This window comes from Lacerta agilis, chromosome 2, assembly GCF_009819535.1.
Source record: "Lacerta agilis isolate rLacAgi1 chromosome 2, rLacAgi1.pri, whole genome shotgun sequence".
NCBI lineage: Eukaryota > Metazoa > Chordata > Lepidosauria > Squamata > Lacertidae > Lacerta > Lacerta agilis.
The window spans coordinates 20,934,063-20,956,157 of NC_046313.1; the positions used below are offsets into that span (position 1 = coordinate 20,934,063).

Genomic DNA, 22,095 nt, shown 5'->3' on the forward strand with positions numbered 1-22,095 from the left:
GTGGGTGAGATGACAAGTTGCCAAATTTGTAAGTATTAAGAATATTTTATAACCCTTCCACAGCATGTTTGTTTTGGAGAAGTGTGCCGAAATAAAAAGTTACTAAAACTATAAATATTTCAAGTGTTTTCATTGTAAGCCTTTGTATTAGATCCAAGCTTTAATAATAAATAGCTACTCTCAGTTCTTCTTGATGGTGAAGCTACAGTACAGGCAAGAGAAGAGATATATGCCCCAGCAAAAGCAAGCGGTTGCGCAAGTAAGAAGTTTGTGTGTGTGTGTGTGTGTATAATCTCAAGTTTAAAGTTTGTGCAATAATTCAAAAAGGCAAGACATAATTCCAGGATTTCCAAAAATAATTATTTGGGGTGGAATTCATTGCTGCACTATGTTGAATTCCTATAAGTTTGTCAGATGGAACCTTCATCCCTTTCTGCCTCCCACTTTGGAGTTCTCTCACACACCCCTTGCCAATTTTGAAGGGTGCAGGAGGCCAACGGAGGAAGGGAAGGGAAAACCATTGAGTAGAGCTTCCACCGAGAAGGCTTGCTAGGTGACTCCCACCATTTGTTTACATTTATTGATTATTTGTGATTTTGAGATCTACAGGAAACATGGGAAGTTTTCAAAACTATGTATAACACATGTCCTGATTTCAAAGCAGTTCTCCAGAGGACTTGGGCGCAAAAGAAGAAAGAGGACAATGTTCCACTTAAAAAAAATAAAAAGGAATACCAAACTAAAATTGTGGCCAAGGTTTCTATATACAGTGGTACCTCGGAAGACGAATGCCTCGCTAGACGAAAAACTCGCTAGATGAAAGGCATTTGCTAACAAAAGGTTGACTCGCAAGACGAATTTTCCTATGGGCACGACTTGCAAGACAAATTTTTTTGCGGGTTGTTTTTTTTTTTTGTCAAACTGCGCTTCCCCCGTTGGTGCTTCGCAAGACGAAATTTTCGCTAGACGACAGCACTCGCAGAATGAATTAATTTCGTCTTGCTAGGCACCACTGTATAGATGGCATATGAGGCATACAGAGAAACAAAGCAGGAAAAAAGGGGAGGTCTCAAATCGGTTCTTTAAAAGGAACATTTATTCTCATGTGTAACATGTCTAGTGCATGTCCCCTAGGGTAGGCCATGATCAGGAATAAGCCAATGCTTGCTGCGATTGGTGCATGTGGCTCAAACTATGCCTGCCCCACTCTTCCCTTTGCCAAATTAGAAGGAAATAAGACACAGGCATTATGTGGGAACCGGTGCTTGTGTTTGTTTCTCCCAATTCACGTAGCTTTAGCAATGCCACTGGGAAGATTAATTTTTTTTAAAAAGAGCAAATGGAAATCTAAAGCGGGAACTATGAAAGTCAGGAGACACACTATTTTCCTCTGCTAAATCTGTTGCTTATTGTGAGGCCTGATATCAAAAAATGGCATAGAAGTGATGTGATATATATATATATAAACCAGGCATGTCCAACAGGTAGATCGTGATCTACTGGTAGATCACTGGACGTCTGTGGTAGATCACTGGCTCCCCCCAAAGAAGCTTAGCAGCTTTAGCTCCCCTAAAAAAGCTCTACATCTTTGCCCTGAAGCCCCCAAAACAGGGCTTTCCCTCCTAAAAAAAAAGCTCAACTTTGACCCGAACCCCCCAAAACATGGTTTGCTTTCCTTCCTAAAGAAGCTCAACAACCTCGACCTGAACCCCGCAAAAGGGGGTAGATCACTGCCAGTTTTTAATTCTGTGAGTAGATCGCAGTCTCTTGGAAGTTGGCCACCCCTGATATAAACTAAACCAATTGTACTTTATACGCTGCCTCGGTGAAATGTCACAAGCCAAATCATCAACAAACGGCACAGCGGCAACAGGAAACGGCTGTCTTCAGGGGTGGATGGTACAGAATTCCAGTGGTTTCTTAATGTGTGTTCAGCATCTGAAGTCATTTATCCATGTGATGTAAAACCTTCTAGGCTGTAATGCTGGATTGCATGAACAGCCAGTTTTAACTGTGTGCAGCCAACTGTGTGTAGCCACACACAAGCTACTGGGCTTATTGACCAGACTAAAGCAATGCTAGAAAATGTATTATTGTGCTGACATAAGCTATTAAATGCAAATAAGCAGACATACTACCAAACCAACAGGAGTTCCACAACGAGGCTTGCCGTTTCTAAGCAGCTTTCTTACCTGTGACTTCAAGCTTTTCGCCATTCACTTCAGCCTTTAGATAGAGCCTTCCTCTTTTTTCTGTGTGATCCATTCCGCAAAGACTGGGTACATTTATTACGCATTGCTTGTGAACATTCATATCACAGGCTGCAGATCAGAAAGGAGACAATTTGACATCTTACATTACATATCGATGGGTACAATCCTAAGGATTGCGACTGCATTGCATTACAAAAGCCAATTACAGCAAACAGCAGATCTATCCAACCAACTTATGAACGCATCTCTTCTTTAGGTGAGTATTGGAAATCTGTGAGTTCATAGCCCCTATGGCAGGACCCATAGTTCCATATGAATTATGGCAAAATTTTGGTCAATGACCAGTAAAGAAGATAAGAAGAAAACAAAGCATATAAAACACAATAAAATACATTAAGTATACTATTAAAAACAATGTAAAATATTTAAAAACAATGTAAAATATTTAAAAACAATGTAAAATATAAAATAATTGTATTAAAACGGTAAAAAAACAAGGTATGGTGTTAACAATTTCAAAATTAAGACAAGATCCTGTGTCAACAAGATCCCGTGCCTGTATCCTTTCCGTATAGGCAAAATAAGCAGTTTGTGGAAAGGCAGTTTTAAGTGGAGGAACATCCAGAAGTGAAAGGATAGAGCCATTCCTCCCTCGCATTTCGCACATCCATTGAAACATGTAGCCTTAGAGATATGTTTCTGTGTGTGTCTGTGTGTCTCTGTGTGTTGGAACTACCACACAGTGTGTAAAATGCAGATTGGCTCAGAACCAAAGACAACATTCCAATTCACCAAGCTGATTGGAAAAGACTTTAGTGTCAGAAGTGGCACCAAAAACTGGTATGGATTTGAACTGAAGACAACGAACTCTATCTAAGATGTGGCAAAACTTAAGTTGATCAAACATCTGCCAGGATATCTTAAAAAGGACAGAGAAGATTAGAAATGGCAGAATACAGTGGTACCTCGGGTTACATAAGCTTCAAGTTACATACTCCACTAACTCAGAAATAATGCTTCAGGTTAAGAACAGAAATTGTGCTCTAGCGGCACAATGGCAGCAGGAGGCCCCATTAGCTAAAGTGGTGCTTCAGGTTAATAACAATTTCAGGTTAAGAAGGACCTCCAGAACGAATTAAGTACGTAACCAGAGGTACCACTGTATCAAGAGAAATGCAATTGAGATTGTCAAGAACAAGGATAGGGATGAAGAAAGTGTCTGGCAGAAGAATTATGACTACACGATACATGGAAATATCATTAAGATAATTTATAAGAGTAACTTGCGTGTATGAAAAAAAACAACCTGTATCAGATAGGAACTAGGATGGATGGGGGGGGGGAACTATGGCTTCCTAGCAAAGAACAAGACAGTAAGATTTCATTCTCATCCAACATGGCTCGTCTCACAGACTTGGTGCTGAGGCAGGAAGAAGTTTCTGACAGAATCCAAGGAGGGAAGAACACTCCCTATTCCCATTGGGGGGGGGGGAGTCAAATATTCACAGAAACAATTACCATACAATTTCTTTTTCTTGTTGTTTTTTGAGTTGCACTCCTCTTCAGTAGCTTTTAAAATAGTAAGCTCTCACATATGACTAATGGTAGCTTACAAGCTATTTGGGGATTCCTTAGAAGTCGGTATTTACTGAGAACAGTGATAAGACCAATGTCTGAAGAGGAGTAAGAGGCTCTCATCCAATATATTCCTGTCGGGGAAGACCTCCTCCCCTTTTCTTCTGATATTTGACATTACTATCCATCCCATTTCCACCTTAGAGGTAGACACATCACAAAGATCCCTGCACCTCCAGAGATTCATCTCCACCGCTGACAACTCTTCAATCACCATTGTCATGCATGGTGTGGAACAGCCATAACAAAAATGCTTTCACACAGGTACACACATTAAGTGGGGACCAACAGGAAGTTCCAACACAGTGGTGCAGAATCTGTGGCCCTCCAGATGTTGCTGGATTCCAATACTTTTCAGTCCCTGCTCTGGTTTATTCCCATATGAAGAAGTGTGAGATGGGCCTTAATAGCTTCTCTCAAAGCTGGCTAGTAAGTAAAGGAGGAAGGAAAGAAAGAAAGAAAGAAGATCTTTAGGACTTTTAATTACAGTTGATGTCGTGGTTTGTCATGATGTACACCAGACAACAATGGAGAAGAATCCCTGGAGGTGCAGGGATCTTTGTGATGCGTATACATCTAAGGCAGAAATGGGATGAAAAGTAATGTCAAATATCAGAAGAAAAGGGGAGGCTCCCAGACAGGAATATATATATTGGGTGAGAGCCTCTGACTCCTCTTCAGACACTAATCTTATCACTGGTCTCAGTAAATACTGACTTCTAAGGAATCCCCAAATAGCTTGTAACCCATCATTAGTCATATGTGAGAGCTTACTATTTTTAAAGCTATTGAAGAGGAGTGCAACTGAAAAACAAATGTTTGTGCACTTCCTGACAACAGCTGCTTTTAGTTAAAAAAAATGTTATAACCAGTCTTGCATCTCCAAAAGGAACAGCAGATTAGCTTGTGCTACAACCAGACATGCAGCCACAAGGCATACTGTACAATAATATTTGAGGTCCCCAACTATTAGCCATGCTGACTGGGACTGATGGGAGTTGTAGTCCAACAACATCTGGAGGGCACTGAGTTGGGAAAGACTATTTTAGATAATGTACAAAGCATTCTAAGAGGTAGAACTAGACTACCATGGCTAATACCATACAGACCTTCAATGCCTGGTCCCAATAAGGTGAAATTCCTCTTGACCAATTTGGGGTACAGTTGTGACATTCCTGTTCCTATAGTATTAGCCTGAATCTGAACAGTGGAGATGGCTCTAGGAGAACTGGATCCCTACTAGATTGCTACAGGTAAAAGAAACATGGGCCTTTAGACAAAATGATCAACACCTTGAGCCCTATTTCTGGGGATTTAAATGCTATGTGGAAATGGAGTGCCCATGAGTGTTCTCTGCGGTGTTGGGGCTGTAGAGAGCAGATCAGCATTGCCCTTCACTTCAAGCTACCACAGTGGTGGAAACAACAAAGGCACATTGGAACTGCAGAATTTCTCTTAGTGGTTTCTTAATCACTGGTGCTTTGGAATGAGGAGAATCTCTTACATTTATGCCTATGTCTTCGTAATGACAGGTACAGTACGTGCCTGCATCTGCTTCTTCTTCAGAGTAACACTTCTTCTGCAATAGTTGTGTTGGGACACTGACTGAAAGCTTCTTTCAAGGGAACGACTTCCCAAGCGCTTGACAAGCCAGGTCCTTTGAAATGCTTGGGCACGACTCCAGTTTTCTTTCGAACCATGGTTGATACTACCTCTGGCCCTAGAATCAAACACTCATTTTCTGCATCCAGCCAAAGCCTGGTGCTAGGAACCATTGAGTGAAATAGACTCAAGAATGGTGACTTCTCTGGCAAGAGTTTGCTCTCCCCAGAAGAAACTGAGGTTGAGGCCCAAGTGTTGGGAATGGGTACTGTTCCTCCATTAGAGGGCGTCACAAACTGGTTCCCACCACCCATCCAAGAAGGGACATGCCACGTGAAACACTGTCCTAGCCTCCATGATCATGGTTTAAGGAAGACTGAAGTTAGAAATAATGAAGACATCAGAATGGTTGAGCAGACAGTACAGAAAAGAACTCTGAAGCCACAAATTGCATTTAATTTTTTTTAATGCTTGGGTTTTTTACCACAGTGTTCCAACTTAACCGCTGATTGAAAGTAGTAGCTCTTTCTTCCAGTAAGTTTCCATTAAAATATTGCAATAGCAAAATCCACATTGGATAAAGCTCCTTTCACATACAGTATTTTGCTAGATGTGCTCAAATATTAATTTGAAATGGACAGTCATGCTTGCAATTAACAGTAACTGAAGCAATATTTTCCTGCCAAGAAGTTGGTCAGTGCCTAATGGTTTCATTCATTTTTTTAAAAAAACCTTTCCTAATAGCATGAGGTGGGTGGTGTTTTCGCTTACTGTCGCACTTCATCCCTTGGTGTAGAAGTCCATAAAGCAATGACCCACAATGGTCGCAAAATGTTGGGCTTCCATACGTGTGGATTTTGAACTTGTGCTTGCTTCTGGGATCCTAAGGAAGAAGGCAGAAGTCAGGTGTCAAATCATATTTCAGAAATAAAAGCATATAACTCTTCACATAGTGCTGAAAAGTTCATTTAAATCTCATCATACAACATAGCAATAACCAAAATCTGATACCTAGGTGGCCACCTGAAATTGAACATTATGACATTGTGGCACTGTGGCATGTGGCTCCTGCAATGTGGACCTTGGAACCCTCCTTTAACAACTTTTGTTATCACGGTGGGAAAAGCCAGTAACACATGGGGAGCCAGTCCCCACTTGTGAGCATAACTTTGCAGAACGGTTCCCATATGGTTCTGCTTCATTCAACCAGCCACCTGTATGTTTGCCTACATGTGTGAACTGTGCTTTACATTTTTTTCGAGATAAAAGCAAAGATCCTGCTTTAGATTTTGTGTGTGCGCAATAGGGAGAAAGAGAGGTATATAGCCATTGCCTCCTTTCTTTTGCTCAGCATTTGAACCAGTCACAGGAAGAGAAACACATTCCAGAACAAGCAACACAGCTTGGCTCCATCAGCTCTCAACTGCCCTACAGTTGGCAGCAAGAGAAGGAAAGCTAGTGTGGTCCCTCGTGGGACAACCCCCCCCCCTTCTAACAGTCTAGGAAGCTGACGGACACAGAATAAGAGACATCATGTTCCCTTCCATTAGCTGAGCTACAGGGGTGCATTTATATACAGCAGAATCTGTAGCTCAGTGGTAACTTTGTGCATAGAAGGATCCAGGTTCAAATCACTGGCATCTCCTGTAGTGTCACCTAGCAGGAGATGGAAAGGACCTTTGCCCAAGTCCCTGGAAAGAGACACAGACAAAGAGGACAACGCTGGATGAAATAGGCAAATATTCTGACCTGGGATAAGGCAGCTCCTTAAAGATACTATAGTAGTAGTTTCATCTGCCTTGTTTTATTATTTTATTGTTATTATTGTTGTTGTTGTTGTTGTTGTTGTTGTTGTTGTTAATAATAATAATAATATATAAGGATAGAAGAGAACAGAAAGGGAAAGGAAGTGAAATCTAGCAGCTCTCTCTCAGCAAAAGCTGGAAAGAAAAGTTTGAAACCAAGAATGTAGCTCCTTGGCAACAAGATGCATCTCAGTTGGACCATGAATTCATTTGCAAATATTTATATTGAGTTATATTTTAAGTACTATTACAGGATCATAAAGTAGCAGGTTTGGTGCAGCTCTGTTTACAAAAGCAGAAGGTCATTTTGCAGAACAAACAATAAAATGCCCCACGATGATACAACGCAGGTCCAAATTAAGTAGAACAATATTATATGGAGGCAAAAAGAAGGAGGTAAATACGTCACATGCATACACTGGTGAGCGGGTCTTATGCATCAGGTCTGGAGCATTACTAGGGACACAAACCTCATTTCTCTACCGTGGGACAGAAACATTTCTGCTGCAGACCAGTGAAGTTCCAGAAGAGCTCCCAAATTTCTTTGCAGCAGCAAAAGAACAGAGAGGTCTCTAGTGGTTTGGACATTAATTTATTGTGCCGAAAGCTCTGGTGCACAATAATCTACTTAATTTCTTCCGTTGCTTGGAGGCACTCCTGGGTCCAACATTGTCACGGGGTCAATTTGTAAACCACTTTGAGGGTTTACAATCGAGCAGTGCTTAAATTTCATGAAATAAATACATACATAAATAAGTGGCCTTGGTGGCTAGGAGTGCCTATTTCCAGGTACAGCTGGTCTGCCATCTACAGCCCCTTTTGAACAGAGATAACCTCATCAATGTACTCCAGGCTCTGGTAACTTCCAGACCAGGTTATTGCAATGCACTCTCTACGAGGTTGCCCCTGAAGACAACTCGAAACTGATGTTTATTTAGAACTCACATAACCCTTGTTTTATAACAGCTGCACTGGTTGCCTGCCCAATTCAAGGTGCTCAAATGACTGCCTATTGCCCTAAATAACTACCTGAAATACCTAAAAGATCACCTCCTTTCCTACAGAACCTCTCAGGTAGCTCCACATCAGAGACTTGGGAGGTGGCAGCCCAGGAGAACGGATTCTCTGTCGCATTCCCTCCCTACAAGAAGAGAGGCTTAAGACACCATCATCATGCAGCTTTCATCATATGCTGAAGGTTGTATCTCTTTAACACTAGGATTTGACACCTGAGATTAATGCTTTTAGAATCCACCCTAAAACTGATTTTAATATTGTGTTTTTGCATTGTTGTAACAACATCAAAATTAGATGCAAGATAAATTAGATGTGATATTTAAACCCTTGTCAATTAGCTCATTGAAGCCAAATTCAATTGCCCAATAACAAATGCTTCATCTCCTGTCCCCAGACATATTTCTGTGGACAAAAGACCACTTATTCCTTTAAGTCCCGTACCACATACAGGCCACATCCCAAAGCTGCCCTATACACATGCAACAATAGTCCCTAGAGAGGGGATATGTTGTATATGTTTTTCATGCCACTAACTGTGTAGATCTTTCAGTGAATGATTTCTTTTGATCTTCAAAACATTAAAGAATATCTAAACTGAGAAGTGTCTAAAATACCTACATGCCCCTCTAGAGGGAGGCAGAACAACATATAGGGAAGTCTAATAAAAACAATTATTTTTTCATTTGTGCCTGTCCAACTTGTTCTCAACAGGTAGCATCTTTCTATCATTTTTCAACATGTGACTTTCATGTAGTTCACCTTTACCCCAAGGGATTCACAAGTTGACTCGCAACAATAAAACACGAGGTATGCATGTGAAACCTTTGGTCCACATGGACTCTAATTCCTATCAGTCCTAGTCAAAACTGCCAATGATCAGCGATGATGGGAGCTATAGTCCACCATCATCTGGAGGGCAGCAGGTTCTCCATCCCTAACCTAAACAAGTGAATAATAAGTGGGTACAAATGATATTTCTTTGAACAAAAATTGCCAAACAGATGTCTGAGGCATATGGCAACTAGCACGTCAGTGCTGAGATCTCTGCACTTATAATGAGGGCAAGCTACACTTCACTATTTTCTCTGGTCCAGAACTTTCTGTAACTGTAATAATGTAAATTTTCATAAGAAACCCTCCAAAAAACTCCCAGAGGGAACAAGGATAGCACTGACAAATGAAAGGAAGCCACTGAAGCTCATCCAGCAGTGGTCTCCTTGCTAAGTTCTCCCCTTCACTTTCCTCTGAACATGTGGCATCAGGGAAGGACAAGAACTTCACATCTGGAAAAAAGCCTACCAAAGTAGGCTCCTAAATTTCTAATGCAAAATCCCTTCATTAGACCTTCCTTAATAATCCCTAATTCTTTCTAGTAGCACCTTAGAGACCAACTGAGTTTGTTCCTGGTATGAGCTTTCGTGTGCATGCACACTTCTTCAGATGCCGTATCTGAAGAAGTGTGCATGCACACGAAAGCTCATACCAGGAACAAACTCAGTTGGTCTCTAAGGTGCTACTAGAAAGAATTTTCGATTTTGTTTTGACTATGGCAGACCAACACGGCTACCCACCTGTAACTTAATAATCCCTGTTCAACAACTGAATCTGGTCAAATGCTTAAAAGGTACAAGAAGGCACCTCCAAAGAGCTGTGTCTTGTATTTCTATTCACTTTTTAACAATTGGCAACGTTCTCCAGCAATGCCCTTATGGATGCTAACAATTCCACAGGACCTTAACTAATTCCCATGCCCTGTCAGGTGAATGGTGAAGTCACCAAGGCCTCATACAATGGGTTTGCCTTTTGTTTATGTGTCACAGCTACTTGTTCATTCCTGAAACAGGAATTGGGTTTAGCCGCCTATGGCTCCTCCTTGATGCACTGGAAATCACTAGCATACAGGGGTGTGGGAAACTGTTGATATGCGAGTGAGAACAATCTTAGAACAGGTATCAACACGTCTTCACGGGCTGCCTGGGGCCTAGGCCCTTATCAGTCTTTCCTCTTAAAGCACAGATATTATGTACATGACCACAGATTTGACGGTGCACTCAAAGGATGCTTGGCTATCATTTCAATTTACACTCGTTTTAGAAATCTGATACGATACAGTGTTAGACATTTAACAGATTTATATTGAATATTATTTTTTCTTCTAATGATGGAAAGCTTATAACAAAGGGAGCGTGCCCTGCATTGGTAAAGGAAGTGATTGGCCCATATTCTCAATTTCAAAGAAGTCACAGTGCATACTTCCTTAATTAGGAGAAACTATTTGGCAATAATGATGTTGAAACTTCATGGAAACACACAAAAGGGTATGTGGTAACACATTTCTACTGGATTTATTTATTTATTTATTTATAAATAAATAAATAAAAAGAGTGTCATTGCAATATGAAGATGTGAAAAAGACTGGGGCAGCGTAACTTTAACACAGCAAGTCTCTTCTGCAACACTACTACAGTGGTACCTCAGGTTACAGACACTTCAGGTTACATATTCTGCTAACCCAGAAATAACGCTTCAGGTTAAGAACTTAGCTTCAGGATAAAAACAGAAATCGTGCTCTGGCGGCACAGCGGCAGCGGGAGGCCCCATTAGCTAAAGTGGTGCTTCAGGTTAAGAACAGTTTCAGGTTAAGAACAGACCTCTGGAATGAATTAAGTTCTTAACCCGCGGTACCACTGTATTACTGAAAGGATTGCTTGTGGCATTGTGGTGCCAGGGTCAAAGCTTACACAGTGGTACCTCTGGTTATGTACTTAATTCGTTCCGGAGGTCCGTTCCTAACCTGAAACTGTTCTTAACCTGAAGCACCACTTTAGCTAATGCGGCCTCTTGCTGCTGCTGTACCACCAGAGCACGATTTCTGTTCTTATCCTGAAGCAAAGTTCTTAACCTGAAGCGTTATTTCTGGGTTAGCGGAGTCTGTAACCTGAAGCGTCTGTAACCCAAGGTACCACTGTAATAACCTCCTCTCCAGTTATTATTTCCCAAAGCACAGCTTACAAAAATAAAATAAAAAACCTCTTTCATATTAACTCTGCATAGTTGCTATTTAAAAGGTTAGTTTGAACTAAGACCTTAGGTGTATCCTCTCTCCTTTTCTATTGACTTAATCCCTCGGTGTTGATACTTTTCTGGCCAAGGAAAGAGCAGCAGATAAAATGCCAGGGCAGCCACCTATCAGGAAGCAGAGACACATCAGACCTCCAGACATTTCCAGAATTGCCTGAAAGTTCTGTGGATGGTGCCAAAATGGCAGATGCTGCCACTGAAAAAAAAGTAACTTCTAAAGCTTGACATATGGCTTGTATGACAGTTGCTCAAAAGCATAGATGGAAGAAAGGTAATGTATGCAATCATAGTTTTATCCTTATTAAGGATATAAAAACAGCATAGAACTATTTACTGGAAAACTATAGGAAGAAAAATGAATTATCTATATCTATATATCTATGACTATATCTATATATAGATATCTGTTTGTATTAGATGTAACAGTTTGTTGAAAGCAACACTTTACACTTTAATGAACATGCAGATGTTGAAGAAAAAACAAAAACAGGAAGCATTTTAGAAACCCTAAAAAAATGGGCTCCTTGAGGGCAAGATAAGTTAAATGAAAAAGTAAAAATCCATTTTTCCCCAGTAAAGGCGGAAAGCAATGACCATATGAAATAAACTTGAAATACCAAGACTATGGGTGTTTTGTTTTGTTTTTTGTTTTGTTTCACTCTTTAGTGAGAGGCATTACTGAAAATTATACAGAGGACTACGGTAAGTGCATTACCGGTAGCTTAGCCACCTTTGAAACTTGCAAAATTGTGTTTACTCTGTTCCAGGGCAGCCCAACTTTTCATACCGAGTGTGCTGCAAGAGTACTTCAATGCAGAACCCATGGGCCACACACTGCCTTGTCATGCAGTGTGTGTGTGTGTGTGTGTGTGTGTCAAAATTTGACACACACACAAACACCCCAGCCCTTGCACTACCTTCCCAAAGCCAGGTAAGCAAGGCAATTGGATTTGGAAGGAGGTGCAAGGGCCCTCCCACCTCCTCCCCAAAGCATGGAGAACACTAACTAGGCTTTGGGAAGGAAGTGGGAGGAATATAGGACCCTGTCAGAGTCTTGCACCTCCTTCCCAAAGACCAGGGCCTTGCTTACCCAGCTTTGGGGTAGCAGCGCAAGGGCTGTGGGGCATCAAATGTTGCTGTGAGCCACAGAAAAAGGCACTGAGGGCCACATGTGGCCCTTGGGCAACACACTGGACAACCCTCCTCTATTCCCACAGATTCTTCACACTAACGACAGGATTCGCCCAAGACATTTTGGCACCTGAGGTGAACAACAAAATGGTGGCTTTCCCACCACCACCAGGGAAGAAGGGTTGAGTGAAGATCTACACTGGGGACAAGGGTGTGAGAAAACCAGCAGTGAAATGGAAGTAGGAGCAGCAGAGAGAAGACAACCCAAGGAGGATAATGTTTTACACCCCTCATAAAAGCTGTGCACACACTTCTCTTCTGCTCTGTTGGTAATCAAGTGCTAAGCAAGAGCCAACTTCTGTGTGAAAAGACAGTGAGCTCAATTTCCATTTTGCTACCGGAAACCAAATTCCGGCAGTTTAATAAAACAACACAAAACCTAAATCTTACAACCCTGAAGTCTACCCATCTCTGATTTACACAGAGCTTGCCAGCAGTTGGTACAATAGAAACATGACACTTTCCAATTATCATTAAAAAAAAAACCCAACAAAATAACGGCAATTTAATGCACAAATCCAAAATTAAGAAACTCAAAAGCTGGAGCCCTACAATGCAACTACAACTAATATGAACACCTACCATACAATCTATTTCTGAGAAAAATAATATATTCAGTGTTTTCAAGATGTAGCCTTTTAAAAGCATTGTTTAGGGCACAGGGAATGTTACATACAAACCTCAGCATCAGCATAATTTTATTCATATGCCACCTTTCTACAAAAACAATCATGCTCAAAGCAGCTTTCAATTGAGAGAAAAGGAATACAAAATCAAAATCAGCCATAGCACAAACAATTTCATGATTATACAACAACAACGCAATACCAAATGTAACATACAAAAAAACCCTAGAATTTTAGTACTATAAATTTAATGACATCATATTAACAACATTATACCTCCTGACAATAGCAAAAAAAAATGATAACAGTAACAAAAATAACTCTTGTCCTAGAAACATCTTCCCCATGATGTTGTTCCTGAAAATATAGCTTTGATTCCAAGGATACTTTCAAAAAATAAAATAAATGACAGCTTTGAAGTTTTGATCTTAGAAGATGATTTAAATACAGCTGATGAATTATTGTGTTTTATTTAACAATGGTTTGTTCGTTGTTGTTTTTTTGTTTAGTCTGGTATCTAAAATTGTGGTCTCAATTTATGGCGTTTAGTATTTAGAACACTGTCAGAGATACAGCCTGTCACTTGAGGGATGTTCAGGTTTCAGCCTTCTGATTCTACAGCTGCACAATTCTGTGGCACATGATGCTAAACCAGAGATTAGCACTATAAGGGCAACCCCGAGAGAAGCATATGAACTGGAGGAGGATTTTGGCTAAGTTTTGAAGAACCTGGTCATAGATTCTAATAATAAAGCAATAGATCCTAGTTTAAAAGGAACTACAGTTAGTTTAATATTCCAGAGCTAACCTGTTATGAAACTAACCAAAGTTTGCTCTAAATTGAGGACCCTGTTCAAAGAAAACACTAAAACCAGTATTTAGTTAAAATGAAACGAACTCTTATGAAGCCTTCCTCTCTGCCACACAGGTGTAGGAAAGGGGAGGCAGAATGTGCAAGCCCAACACTCAGGCTTGTTCTGGCTCATCCACATACCTCTAAGTCATGATTTTGTATTACCTATGGACATGTCCTATGGGGTGTAAACAGAACTTGCCTTACAATCGGTCTGGATCAGTAGTCATGAGGTCCTCAAAACAGTCCATAACTTAAACAAACGATTCCAAAAAGCTAAAAACACACTCTCGTGTCTAGAAGATTGGCCAGTTGCCTGTTCTGCATGGGGTTCTATTCCCTATGAAAGAACAGGACTCTTGGGTCCATCCTTAGTATTAGAAGCTCAGGTGGTCTTAGCAGCTTAGGAGTGCTTTTTACCACCTACAGCTCTCATGGGAACTATGGCTGTACTTGAACAGAGATAGCCTGGCCATATTGATTCATGGACTAGTACCCTCAACTCTTGATTAGTGCAATGCACTCAATGTGGGATTACCACCTGGTCTGGACACTCCAGCTGGTGCAAAATGTCCCAAGCCAATCACTGAGATCACATGGGAGGGGCACTAGTCCCCCATTGACCAGATGCACGATTCATATCAATGAGGCATCATGCCTTGAGTGTAGTGGGATCAACCCTATGGAACTCCCTCCCAGTAGAAATCAGTCCTTGCTAAGTTTCAGACAACTGGTTAAAATGGTTTTCATTCCAGGAAGTTTTCATGCTGCAGCTAGAATGCTGTTGGTGACAAACTACCACCAGGACTTAAAACCTTGCACTGGATGCCCATATACTATCAAGCCAAGTTAAAGTTTATTTTATATTAATTGGCAAGGGCCTTAGTGGGTCTCAGCATACATTAAGGGCTGCCTGATACCTTATATCTCTGCCCAATCATCGAGGTCTTTGGGAAGTGACTGTTTCTAGTTCCCCATAGCCACTGCATTTTTTTCTTTAAAAATGTTTCGGGTACTCTCATTTTCCTACTCATATTGAAATACTGCCCCTCAATGAGGCCAAACGTAAATTCACAAAATGTTTAGGGGTATGCGTCACCCCGCGTCCCCCCCAGAAAAAAAGCACTCTCCATAGCTCAGACAAATGATTCATATGCCTCATGAGCAGTGGTGTTCAGTATTACAGGTCCAAGTCTGCAGAATTCCTTTTCAGGCAAGATCACACAGATCAGGAGAACTTCCAGTGTTTGGGGAAGGCTTCGATTTCGGCAGCAATTTTAAGTGACTTTTTTCTAATTTTATCGTTAATTTTAATTGATTCTATGTATCCCTCTTGCATCCTTATTGTACACCGCATAAACTATAGTATTAAGTGATATATAAATTATTGAAATAGTTTTTAAATAATTGCTACTCTGCCTAACTCTAAAAATACTCATGACCTAAAATAATGTCAGTTTTCATGTTATGAAATAAGTTGCCAGTTTGTATAAATACTATTAGCAAAAATAAAATACTACTTTAACCTATAAAGTACAGCTACAATATAACCATTATGCTATGCAATATCCTATACAGTATTATTAAACAACACTGTTGGTGCTAATTCCTGGTGTACGAAGTTTAAAGTTTGTGACTAATCTGAAAAGCCATATGGTATCTGCAAGACACCCCCTTTTGAAGAACATCATTACTGGTTTTGTTATGTAAACTATTCAATTAAAAAATACACATGCAATTTAAAGAAATTGTTTTATACATGTTTTATTATATTGTGAAATCACTCTGAGATGATTAACAGATTAATAAATGAAATAAATTAACAGTATTATCGAAGAAAAGCAGCTCACCTAGCAATTGGTAAATCATTTTTAACTGACGAAACACATTTTGAGATGCACATACTAGTTGGGAGAGAACATCTGTTTCATGCTGTAATTTTAAGTTCATATTTTACATTAATGAATGCTATTGCTTGTAACATAAAAAGCCAGATAATCTCTGAGCCTCCTGGGTTTGATTGCTGCCTGCTATGAATGTTCTTGTTGTTTATAATAGTACTGATTTAGCTGGCAAGCGCAGAAAGAGCTATGTGCCGGCACACACAGGGGTTTCTCATTTCCTAATTACAATATGGGCTGTTAAATTTGGAATGCACTCAGTATTTACTAAACTAACTATATTTTGTACACTGTTTTTAATGAAGGAACTGCAACTTAATTAGAGGCAACACATAAACAAGGAATCTTGAGAGGAGTCAACTTACTGTTCTGGTTAAATCCAGACCAAGAGGGGAACATAAAATGTTTTAAGATCAAATATCATAAGAAGATTGAAGTGTGGCAAGCATATTAATCCAGGTTTTCTCCCTTTCATAACCTTGTTTTACAAATCAAAATACAATACAATGGTGCTTTTAAAATGATTTCTAAACACTCTTAAACCTATAAAGCTTTCCAGCTGTTAAGCCATCCAAACTCGGAGTCTGGATTCATTAGTCATCTTGAGAGAAAGAAAGAAAATCCTTATGGTCAAAACACAAGCTTTATCTTGGCTTGAGAAACAGCGTTAGGCCCTATGAGTCAGCAGTTTCTTAGCACTTATTCATTTAAAATTGAAAATGCAGGGGCAATAGTGATGAATTCAGTAACAGCTATACGCATTTTTCTTTCTTTGCAGGTGTAATTATTAACATTCATGAAATAACATTATATACCATATAGTAAATTGCTATCATATCAGTTCTCCTCACTGCCTGCCCCTTTCCTCATCTATTATATGAGATTTTGCAGTATTCAAGAAGAAAACTGAAAAGACCCAACTGAATGTCCACATACCACATTTAACTCATTATTTTCCTCTTCTGCCTACTCTTTTTCTTCTCCTCTTTCACCCCACCCACCTTCTCTCATGTACCGTCTTCTCTTTAAAATGTTGTTGCTTGCTTTGTCTCCTGGGGAAGATCAAATCTCAATCTCAAACAGCACTCCCCTAAACCCCTTTTCTTTCCCTACAGACCATTTTGCTTTCCTGCACCTCTTAAATCCCTGAATCACAGGCCACATTTGCTCCTCATAATAAATATTTGTAGACTATCTTTACATTCTGGTCTGCCACGCAGTATCATCAACTTTTTAATTCAAGCTATTCCTTTGTTGTTTGGTTTGCCGTCTTATTTCCTATGTCCAGGTCCAGAGTTTCCCAAACTTAGGTCTCCAGCTGTTTTTAGACTACAACTCCCATCATCCCTAGCTATCAGGACCAGCGGTCAGAGGTGATGGGAATTGTAGCCCAGAAACAGAGGGAGACCCAAGTTTGGGAAACCTTGTCCAGTTCTTTTCCAATAGCTTGACATTTCTTCATTACTTCTCTAAGGACCCCTCCTCACTCAGTTTTTCCACTTCTGTTTCACATCAGTTTGTCAACTACCGACTTCTTTGTTTCCTTGCCATACTACCATTTGGACTGTTTACAACTGCCTTTAATGTATAGACAGGGCAGAAGAGCACTAAATAAGAAACCAGAATGCAAAACGAATCCTACCCTCTCCACGGAGCATATTATCATCAAGGCCTCTGGGTACGATTTACGTTGCATGCTCTAACAGGAAGAGGCAATCTTCAGTTGTATATGCAATGCAATCCTGATTTCTCTGGAATCTGAATACTGGGATCAGTTTTGTTAGTAGAGACATAGTTGTGGATTAGGGCTGCTCACACCACTTTACAAACAAACACTTTGCATTTATACACACACACACACATCATGTGCCAATATACTATGGCCTTATACTATTGCTCACTTTGTATAACTTGTTCTGTTTCCAAGTGTTGTGGATCAGAAGCATTCTAGGCCCTGAATCCACATGATTTCTCTCTCTCTCTCAAAATACACACACACACACACACACACACACACACACCAAATATCAAAGTCCATGCTTGTGTAGGGCTATTATGAAATGAATTCATACCTTAATATGTGTTTGGGTTATTTTGGCCATAGTGGGATTGCTGTGGCTGAACACACCACAACTTTCTCCAGTTTGAAAAACTGGACTATGGGGAGTGCCACCTTTTCTTGATAATTTATATATGAGGAGTCCGCTTTCTATTTATACTCTCTTATTTCACCAATGTGTGCGCAGGGGTTCCTGCTTTGCTCTCACTCCCTGTGCATATATTCAAAACCTTCTAACCACTACCACCATTTATTTACATTATCCTGTTTACTAAACAGGCCTTTATCTATAACACGGTAGCTGTGCTAGTTTAGATGCGGTGCAAAACCAGCCAGGCCCACTTTTATAATTAAAGTGAAGTGCAGTTCTTGACCCTGTTTAACTTGTACGCCAATAACCCTTAATCTCTATTTACCAGTCAATCCTGCCACTAGGTACTGTGATTTTTAGTTGGTTAACTCTGAGCTAGGTTTGCAGCCAGCTCCAGAAGCTCGTTGCTGAATTCTCCTCACTATGCAAATCACTTATATGACCTCACGGTCAATCTTTGGCTTAAGCCAGTGATTGAGCTATTTTGAGGCAGACTGATTCTAGTTTTCTGTAGCCTGGATAGCCCTGTGCCTGTCCTCCACCTGCTTCTGCTTCAGCTCAAGACTTCAGACTTCTCCCTCAGCCAGTCTCACTGTCTTTTTCCTTATTGCCTCTTCTTTTTCAGCTCTGAGCCTCTCTTTCCTCTGAACAGCAGTAGAATAGGCCTGTTTACATTTCAGCCAGCCTATCCTTCAGCCAATCAGCTTCTAGTGGCACAAAACTCTCCCCCCATCAGACCACTTTCCCCACCCAATAAGTGATTAATAATTTTTACCCAAGTAAGCCAATCGGAGGTGCAATTTTACAAACCAAACCCAGTTCTGCTAAACACATTTTAAAAGCTCATTTCTCCACATGGACATATAAAAGTACTACCCAATTTTACATCTCCCAAGTTTCAATGTGAAAACTTGTGACCTTAAGGCACAGAGAGAATCAGTGCAACTTCTGCTCTAACAGGCAATTTAAAGCTGTAACTAAGTTATCATGTACTCAAGGCAGAACTCATGAACTTAGAAAGAGAACAAGAACAGCAACAGGCAGCATTTTTATGTAGCAATTCACATCCTCTGAAACTAGCTGTTTCTCAGTGGTTTTGATCTCCACTGAGATAGATCACTGTGAATGGTGATCGTGAAATAAGTTTTTCAATTAGGATCCAAAGACTACACATTCTTACTGTGGACAATTTAGTCTTGTGGAGCTTTTCATTCCAATGCATGTGACACCCTCTGGAATAGCTCCCATTTATATTACCCACAGAGCATCATGCCAGCTGTTTCCTCATAGTGGACCCATATTCTTTTTTCCCCTCACATGGAAACCACCCTCTGGAATACTTGTGGTTTATAAACCACATCAACTAATGGGCTGGTATTTTAATGAGCAATTGGGTATTTAATGGGCAATTGGATGTTTTAATGTGCAACTGCAAAATTCATTATTGTTCTGAATACAAAACATTGGATTTGTGAGCCCTGTTGACAATTTTAATTTCCAGAGGCATCCCCACATGCCCTTCTGGAGGCACAAAATCTGAAATCGTAATATGCAGGTACAAAGATTACTTTGTCATCTGGTGAACCTTATGTAAGGCTCCATGAAAAGGAACAAATACAACTAATCCATAAGCGTAAGTGGAATTTGCAGTACTTGACCAACTGTAAGAGTCTGTGGTATTTTAAAAATGCAGAATGACCTTTACTAAGAAACAAAATAATTCTTTGGCAAGCCAGCATGGGGCAGCATTCAAGTCTTCAATATACTAAACACTCTTTAAAGGTAGGTGGAAGGGAGAGAGTGTTTGTAAGGAAACCATTCATTTTCTGAACCGAAAACTACAAACCTTCTTCAATGATTTAATATAGCCTTTCTCAACCTTGGGTACCCAGATGTTTTTGGCCTACAACTCCCATAATCCCTGACCACTGGTCCTGCTACCTAGGGATGATGGGAGTTTTAGGCCAAAAACATCTGGGGACCCAAGGTTGAGAAAGGCTGATTTAATAGGTTATACCATCATGGGACACGGGTGGTGCTGTGGGTTAAACCACAGAGCCTAGGGCTTGCTGATCAGAAGGTCGGCGGTTTGACTCCCTGTGATGGGGTGAGCTCCTGTTGTACCGCTCTGATGGGAAGGTAAATGGCGTTTCCGTGCACTGCTCTGGTTCACCAGAAGCGGCTTAGTCATGCTGGCCACATGACCCGGAAGCTGTACGCCGGCTCCCTCAGCCAGCAATGCGAGATGAGTGCCGCAACCCTAGAGTCATCCGCAACTGGATCTAATAGTCAGGGGTCCCTTTACCTTTACCATCATGGTATCTAAGTCTGTGACATAGTTGCATCTAAAGAACATATATTCTGACTTAAGTTCTGTTTTAGGATGTAAAGAAAATAATGGACAAAAACCTTTCATCCAGGCCATACAACTGAGAGACACAGATCTTAAAACACAGAGTAAATATTTATGAAATTAGCAGCCAAAAACGACATAGTTTCCAGTGCTCTCAGGAGAAATTAACTTCCTCCTGGTTATTCTTTCTCGCCACTAGAAGCAAATAAGAAAACAGTGAAGTTCCTTCACTTAACTGAACACTTAGTATCATAAAAATATTGCTCAGAGTACATGAAAAAATCACAATGTTGCTTAAACAGAATAAGCCATTTACTGAGCCAGAACATCAGATTTTCTAGTAACATTTATTTCATGTTACAAGAAACAACATGTTTCTTGTACTGCTACTTTCCATGTGAGTCAATCATTTTGCAGCTCAATCGCTGCAAACCAAAGTGGCTTAAGTTCATCCAAAAGGCTGTTCCCACATTGGGGGTTGATCCTAAACAAAGCAGGAATGTGTTGTCACACTCTTTAAAAGCAAATCATTGCTTCTGCCACTTTATGGTAATAGATGGCAATCTACCCAGTTCTTATGGAAGTATTAATTTACCACACTGTTGCTGTTTTTTAAAACCAAACAGGCCAGGTCACAGGGAAGTTCACAACATAAAAATGGAAAATGAGAGCACAAAATACACAATAAGAAAAAACAAACCAATAAATTCCCCCTCCTACAAACACATTTAAAAGGCGACAGAATGTTAATCAGCCAAAGGCCTTGTTATAGAGAAACATCTTCACCTGATGCCTAAAGATGTGTAATGAGGGCGTCATGTGAGTCTCCCTGGGTGGATTTTTTTTAAACATTAACTTATTATTGAACCCAACTGCTGTACATTCTTGATCTTTCCCCTAGTTGACTCCACCTGTCTGGTCAAATCCCAGGCAAAATTTGAATTTGTTCCAAACGCTTCTGCAACTCTGCCCATATATATACAGTATTGTTATTCATTTCTTACTGCTCTAAAGATTTTGATTGCTTGGAACCACCCGAAATGAATATCAGGTGAATTCAGAAGTGTGGTGGAAGCATGTGGAGAAATATATTCGCTGACCTAAAAACAAACACCTCAGCATGCAATGTTACCTGATGGCAGAGGTGGCATGTCCCATTTCTCTGCTTGAAGCAAAATGGGAAGTGCTGCTTTACCTTGCCATGCCAACTATGCCCCTGTCACAATGCCTGTTGCCGATGGCACTGCTTCTCCAACCGCCCTGCCACTTCCGCAATTTCAGGTGATTTCAGCAGCACTTCTGTGCAGGCAGCATGACAGGCAGGGCTGCTGCTTAGGGTTTCAGCCACCTCAGTTTGCTCAATGGCAGAGCCGGCTCATCCCGATGACCAATGGAAGTGACCTGATCGCCCAGATGCAGTTATATGGGTCCATAATTTGCAGCATATTTTGACAGCATGAATCTAGAACTTTGCATTTTGAAAAATCCAGGGGACACCCTCAGTTAAGAGCTCTTGTCAATTATTGAGCCACCACTTGTGTGTTAGAAACCCCATACCCTTAGTTCATGAAATTGTTCTATTATTTATCCCAAAGAAATAAAAAGCATGAAACAGTAAGGCATATCTACAGAGCATTCCCTTATATTATTGGACACTTTTTAGCTTCT

At 40.4% G+C, this 22,095-nt stretch overlaps 1 protein-coding gene across 3 annotated transcripts in view; it reads right to left on the bottom strand.

The window, feature by feature from the left end:
* Window positions 1-22,095, bottom strand: part of PRKCA (protein kinase C alpha) — a 184,741-nt gene that overhangs the window by 54,161 nt on the left and 108,485 nt on the right. For all 3 annotated transcript variants that reach the window (XM_033138873.1, XM_033138874.1, XM_033138875.1), the window contains exons 4-5: window positions 6,222-6,333; window positions 2,193-2,321 (exon numbers count right to left, since the gene is read on the bottom strand). In XM_033138873.1, coding sequence (XP_032994764.1) covers window positions 2,193-2,321; window positions 6,222-6,333 — 241 coding nt within the window. The remainder of the gene's footprint in view (window positions 1-2,192; window positions 2,322-6,221; window positions 6,334-22,095) is intronic.